The 7,051-nt window shown below is 36.0% G+C and overlaps 1 protein-coding gene across 1 annotated transcript; it reads left to right on the top strand.

Moving 5' to 3' along the window:
* The first annotated feature begins 236 nt into the window (after positions 1 to 236).
* Positions 237 to 6,643, top strand: LOC130467537 (sugar transporter ERD6-like 7). Its single transcript, XM_056836074.1, has 9 exons — positions 237 to 295; positions 1,250 to 1,331; positions 2,626 to 2,691; positions 2,809 to 2,874; positions 2,996 to 3,071; positions 3,170 to 3,234; positions 3,311 to 3,403; positions 3,505 to 3,585; positions 6,292 to 6,643. The coding sequence occupies exons 1-9, from the start codon at positions 237 to 239 to the stop codon at positions 6,490 to 6,492; spliced, it is 789 nt and encodes a 262-aa protein (XP_056692052.1). The 3' UTR covers positions 6,493 to 6,643.
* The last annotated feature ends 408 nt before the right edge of the window (positions 6,644 to 7,051 follow it).

The raw sequence follows: 7,051 nt of genomic DNA, 5'->3' as shown, positions 1-7,051 counted from the left end.
TGGTGTAATATAAACATAAACACAACAAAAAAGCCGTATTTATCACATATTTGTCTTTAACAGAACAAGGTCATACATTAGCAGAAGTTACCTTTTATTTTCTTTTCGAGTAGGACCACCCGCCATGACTGGAAGTAGTTTCTTGTTAAATCTCTATAGAAAGTTGGATGCAAAATGAAATAAAACCTAGGAATGCCTCATTTTAATTATAGAAGTACAGGATAAGGAATGCAACAATGAATGATTACCTTTGTTGGTGGTTGGGGTTTAAGTCCAAGTACAACTTTAGTAAAGGGTAGTTGGCGTAACTAGAGTATATTAATGAAAAGACATAAAATAAACTTACTTGTGTAATGTACTATTCACAAAAAATACGAGGAAAAAATACAAGGTCAAAGTATCTGAATTTGTATTGTTTATGTATTATAAAATTTTAAGGGGAAATGCAATAACTACAACGTACTTTAACACCAACGTCCGTAATTAAAGTTACCAGTTGCCCTATTTATCACTAACGACTGACTGACTTGAGGTCCTCCCCTACAATCAAACCCGAAGTCCCCCTATACTGTTAATCAAAGGAAGCCTAATGCCAAAATCACCAACCCAAAACGTTTTAAAACAATGTGTAAGCAATGAAACGTCCCCAACCAGGAACCTCCTATATCATCCTCGCGAAGCAATGTACTTCTCCCCGGCTGCGGGTATCACTACAGGAAAATGATACATATGTAGACAGAATAATTGTGACGGTGTAACAAAGGGTCGCAAGGATTTTGGGGGCGCGAATACTACTTTGCAAATTGCGGCGGTTTAGAGGGTCGCAATATATTACGACACACTAAAGCGTCGCTATTTACCATAAAAAACACGTGAAACCCACGTGTTAATATTTCGCCAAATATTTTCGCCAAATATTTTCGCCAAAAAGATATCCCGCCTAACTCTGTTCCCACGCCCTGCTCCACGATTTTCTCCCTCAAACAACCGACTAAACCCTCACTCTCAACAATCAACTGCTCTCTACTCTCAACAATCAACTGCTCTCTGAAACATTCCTAGAGAATCGCTCAAGCTTTCGGAATCCCCTCAATTTCGTCGGTAAATCCTCAAATTCGTCCACAGTTTGTAGCAATAATCTCATTCCTCTCAATATTTAAGGATTGAAATCCCAGCTGGTTAATTAGTCTTCATAATTGCCCAAACAAAACCATCTCAAGCATCTATAAATTAGTGTTTTTTTCTGGAGAAATTCGTTCGTGGGTTGTAGAATTACAGCTAGTTTGTTTTTTCAGATAGATTCGCCCAATTCAATCAAGAAATTCTTGAAGGTTTGTTTATTTTTTTACTTTTATCTGCGGAATTTGTGTGTTTGATTTTTTTTAATTCATACTGATAGTAATTTTCTTGCAATTTAACAGATTTATGCAAGAATTCAACATATTGTTTTTATGTTTTAATTTAGGGTTAATATGTAGTTAGTTTCGATCAAGGCTGTATTTTAATTACTTTTTAATTTCTATTGGTTTTCTTAGTCATTTATATTGCATATAGATTCTAGTTGTTTTATATTTCTGCTTATTACAACAGAGATGCTGATGTTGTTGTTTAATTGCTGTTTAAATTTCAATGCTTTTACAAAATCATCAATAATAATTCACTTGCACAGTTGTGATTTGCGTTGGCCGAGTTTTTCATAGAACCGTAGCTTAAATTTCCACCCCTTTAATTTTTATTCTCTGTTTTGGGTGGGATTTTTGTTGATGAGCTTCTGCGATTGCGGTGGTGTTGGTAACTGCAGACTGTTGTGCGGTATGTTGTGTTGTTATCCGGGTTGCCTCTACATTTATGTTCTTATTGCCAATTGTGCTTTTGCAAATGCATCCTGTGAAGGTTTAGGCTTTACTATCTTTCTCAATTTCAACGTTGCTAGCTACTAAAGCCAATACTATGTCCCGTGAATTTTTTTTGGGTATTCCCCCTCCGACCTCTTATTAATCAAACCGATTAGTTTGTGGGTGGTTTCATTGGATGTGATTTTTTATATTTTACTCCTGTTTATAACATCTTATATGGTTGAATTTCCCAAGATTTTTCTTGCATTTGGTGATTTCTGACTGAATATAAATGCATATTGTTGTTTTGATAGGTTATCCTAACCCACAATAGGTAAGCTGTATATAACTAGACTCTGCAATATTTGTGAATACTGGGAAAATAAATTTACCTTAACTAGTAATACAAAAGCAAAGTAATCAGTTAACAAGAGATTAGACTCTAGATATTAGGTAATTTCATTAGACTTAGATGCTACTGCTAGTTAAGGTACATTTATTTTCCCAGTATGACGTTCTGCAATGAGATGTAATTACCTCAGTATGACGTTATGCAATGAGTTGTAATTACCTCAAGAAAAGCCCAAATTTCCTCGAAAAGTTCCTTTAAAATCACAAAAATAATTAGAAAACATCCCAAAACTAGTTGTATTCTGCTTTCTGTGTGGGAGGATGGTTTTCCATATATTTTTCCAAGGTTCAGCTTCAAATATTATTAACCTCTTTAATCCGTACTGAATTTCTGTTTCAGAGAAATAAATTATCTATAAATTTCTCGTAAATTAACCAGGGTTCTTTAGCATTGGATATAGGAAGACTAGCAGGAGGATATGGAATGGGTGCCTTCTCCTATGTGGTATGTATGCTTTGGAGTTATATGCCATCTTTCTAGACAAAAAAACTCTGTTCAATGGCCACATTTTTGCAGCTTTACATTGAAGTGCTAGCCAACATGATATGGTAAAATCAACAGGTACCTGTTTACATTGCGGAAATATCACCTGTAAATCTCCGAGGAGCACTTACAACATTAAACCAGGTATTTTTGTAACTGTTGTACTTCATGTTTTACTAAAAATTCTTGCAGTTACCATATCAAATTTTAATAATGATATTATTACGGTTTTTGCATAGACTTACACTATTTTCTCCTATTGTAGGTCATGATCTGTACTGGCGTCTCAGTGGCGTTTATAATAGGGATAGTTTTATCATGGAGGACTTTAGCATTAACTGGTAAAGAATTAGGGAAAAGGAGTTCATTGCTGAGTTTGATTACTTAAAACAAAAATCTTAGACTTTGTAGCAAGAGACTTACTAGCCATATAATGCAGGACTTGTTCCATGTGCTGTTCTGCTTTTGGGTTTATGCTTCATTCCAGAATCTCCAAGATGGATGGTAAGCATACAGAATCATTTCAAAATTAGGTATAAAATTCAATTGGAACAATCATATCAAATCGAAGTAAATACAGGCGAAAATAGGATCTCAAAAGGAGTTTGAAGCTGCATTTCAGAAACTTCGTGGCAAGGATGCAGATATAACCCATGAGGCTGCTGAGATTCAAGTACTAGTTGTTCTAAGCTGGTTCTTTCAATTTGACTATTATTATACTCAAGCACTGAAGTGGCCTACTCATATTTGCACATTACGACTTTCAATTGACAGGATTACATAGAAGAACTCGAAAAGATGCCCAAAGCTAATATGTTTGACTTGTTTCAAAAGAGGTATCTACGTTCTGTAACGGTAAGACTTCTACCCTTGTTATATGTTATCAGCTGATTGTGTCAAATTTGTGAATCCATAAGTCTTAACACAACTCCCTAATCTTATAGGGTTTTCTCAACTCATTTTGTTAAATACTTCGTATATGACAACTCACACACATTAACAAATCACATCATATACGGGCCAACAAAATACTATATATAATGTTCTTTAGATTTCATAATTTAACAGTACTTTGTCTTACTGATCACTAAACCAATGAGCCAAATCTGACTCAATTTGTTTATCTGATTAAATAAGCAAGGGCAGAGGCGAGTTGCGCTACTTAAAGAGAATTGATTAATTCACTTGACCAACAACACAAAAAAAAATGTTCATCAGATCAGAAATTTGAGTTCTTGAGCTTTCATTAGCTTTAGCCAAAAGTGATAAACACTTTTCCAAAAGTTATCCCTGTTCCAAACCACAACCTATGTCACTCGAAATTTGGACCGGGACACACGGACACACAGACCGCCACAATGCAGATCAGCTAGTGGTTTCTTCACTCTATGTCCAGCCTAATTTGAAGCACTAAATTCTCATATCCTACACAAAAGATAAAATAACAACTAACAATGCCTACCATCACCAAATGTATTTCTACTACCTATATAAGGAAAATATCATGGTCAAAATCCACAATGGTTTCCCATCAAAACCCACCTCCCAGCCAAATACCATTTTGACAATAAAGATCAACCACATACTCCACTCCAACCTCCATCCAATTGTGTTTGTTCTGATAGACGTTTCACAACCTCCGACAAATAAATTTGATAAGTCAAGTTATCTTTCCTCTGTACTCTTCTTGAATTACTAGAACTTCTACTTCACTAAGTTTTATCAGAATATTTCAAGCATGTTCACTTTATACTACTCCCATCTGGATTCTAAGGTCATGGAAAAATACATCAACCATGAGAAAGCATTGCAGTTGATCCACTAACAAAGCCTTTTTGTTTCACAAGAAACATCTCAATCCTTTCTTACAGAGTTACAGATCGATCAGCAAAATAAATGAATTGCAATACTGACGACTCACAAAACAGAATTGCAAGAAGAAACATACAGATCGATCAGAAAAATAAATGAATTGCAAAGTAAAACTCTATACCTAAACAAGGTTGGTAGGAGCCAGAAAATAGCAGATCAATATGGTATTGTGGCCAACAAAAATTTGAGAAAATAGCAGATCAATATGCATAGCACCTGACCAATTCACAGGAAAGTCCGACCCCCCCCCAGGTGATGTAGCTTAACAACTAGCAGAAACCTACAACCTGAAGTTCCATGTAAATCAAAAGTTTTAGCAGCCATGTTGACAGCTGACCTGAACATTGCAGAATCTGAGAAGGCTGTTAGATCTATAACAATCTTTACTCAACTGCCAAAACCCTAGGAATTCAAAGGCTTTACTCCCCTAAGGTACAAATTAGAAAGGGTTTAGATTGATTATATGAGCTTCACTCACTAAATGCAATTAATCTACCTGATCTAATTTTTAGTGTTTTCACTGGCCCACAAGTGTATTTAATCTTGTTTTACTCACCGATTTACAACAGACTCTTTAGTTAAAAGTCTCTCCTTCCACAAAAGAATTTTTGAAAAATTTCCTGAATATTTATCTCAAAATCTGAAAATTACAAGCAAAGAGCTGAAATAATCTTAATAAACTGTCCTAGTACCTCACTACCTCCTTAACAAATTACATATCTAATACCTAGTCCCTAAAAAGATTCTGAAATAAGAAGACTAAACCTAATCTAATTAGGAAACCAACTCCTGGTACACAAGTACACGTTTTCAGCTCTTCTTACTTTCTTAGCACCTCTAAGTTTTTAAACAAACCAATCCTGATACACATGGGACTTGAACAAAACAACAATTACTGAAATCCCAAACAAATTTTAATTTGAATTCAACAGATTCAGGAATCCTTGATAGTGCAACTAGCAAACAGAAAAACGAGTTGAATTCACCAAATTGACACACCATTGCATAGCCTTGGCTAATAATGATATAGAGAAGATAACATGATTTTTAGAAGAGTCAACGACCTACTAGAAATAATAAAATTCAAATAGCTCATCTGCAATCAACGACTCCTATAAACATAACATTAGAATGTATGAAGAAGATTTTCACCATATCAAAATGTAATTCACACGTAAGGAAACCAGTTTAGAATGCAAGGCGTACAAGGAAAAAGGCAACTTGTCTGTGATTCTTTTCAGCAGCCAATTGCGCTGGAGTGAGGCCAGTGTTATCTACCACAATCAGGTCGTCTTTCTTTCCAGTCTGTACCAATACCGTGCAGGCCTCCAAGTTCCCTCGAATGGAAAACCAATGGAGAGGGGTACATAGCTCGAGAGAAAGCATTTATGTATTTGTGCTTGTTTATTAACGTAAACCAAAAAGTGTGGATGGTTTATGCGATGGTAAAATTATATAATATGATTTATGCGCCGGTAAAATTCTATAGTACCATGGGGTTGTTATGAGAGAGAAAGTTGAGTAATGGTCGAGGGAGCTGCCTGCTGCTTTTAGCAGAAAGAAGGTCATGTGAGTCTAAATCATATACATTTTTACAATCAATCTCTTTTGGTCTTTATAATTCAACCCCCAAAGTATTGTATGAAGTATGGTTTAATCTCTTTCCTTTTTTACATTCTTCTTCTGCAGGTAACTCTTGAGATCCCTTGGGTCAAGTGGGAAGATGGGTGGACATGGGAAGTGAAGGCACAATTGATGGAAGCTGTTGAGTGGCCTCAAAAGCACCAGGATGCATTCGAGCGAATTGGAACCTGCCCACCAACAGGAGTGTTGTTGTTTGGTCCCCCCTGGATGCAGCAAAACGCTCATGGCCCGTCCTGTAGCTTCTGAGGCAGGACTGAATTTTCTGGCTGTCAAGTGTCCAGAGTTATTCAGCAAGTGGGTTGATGAATCTGAGAAGGCTGTTAGATCTCTTTTTGCCAAAGCAAGAGCTAACGCGCCATCAGTTATATTTTTTGATGAAATAGACAATCTTGTTGTCATCCGTGGAAAGGAAAGTGATGGTGTTTCAGTTGCAGATAGGGTCATGAGTCAACTTTTGGTTGAATTGGATGGTAAGCTATTTGTGGGTCTAGTAGCAGTATCATTATTTAATAGATTGGAAGTGTTACTTTGTCGTAAAGCTGTTTTAGCTATTTACCCTCTGTTGTCTTCTTGCTGTTTTGTTGCTTTCTTTAATCTGTACCCTTACGCCTTTCTTCAGTTTTCCTTTGGGTTTGCATTCTTATTGGAACTGGATTGTTTCCTTATTTTACACTCAATATCTATTAGTGAACTTGAAAGAACCATGTGAAGATATCTACAATCTTGGAGTATATTTAAGGCCCCCTCATGTTAAGTGGTGGCATGGTGCAATGATGGAAATTGTGTCAATTAAAAGTGAAGCAAA

This window comes from Spinacia oleracea, chromosome 2 (genome assembly GCF_020520425.1).
Source record: "Spinacia oleracea cultivar Varoflay chromosome 2, BTI_SOV_V1, whole genome shotgun sequence".
NCBI classification, from domain to species: Eukaryota; Viridiplantae; Streptophyta; class Magnoliopsida; order Caryophyllales; family Amaranthaceae; genus Spinacia; species Spinacia oleracea.
Note: the sequence above shows the minus strand (reverse complement) of the source record. Positions and strands in the feature narration are given on the sequence as shown.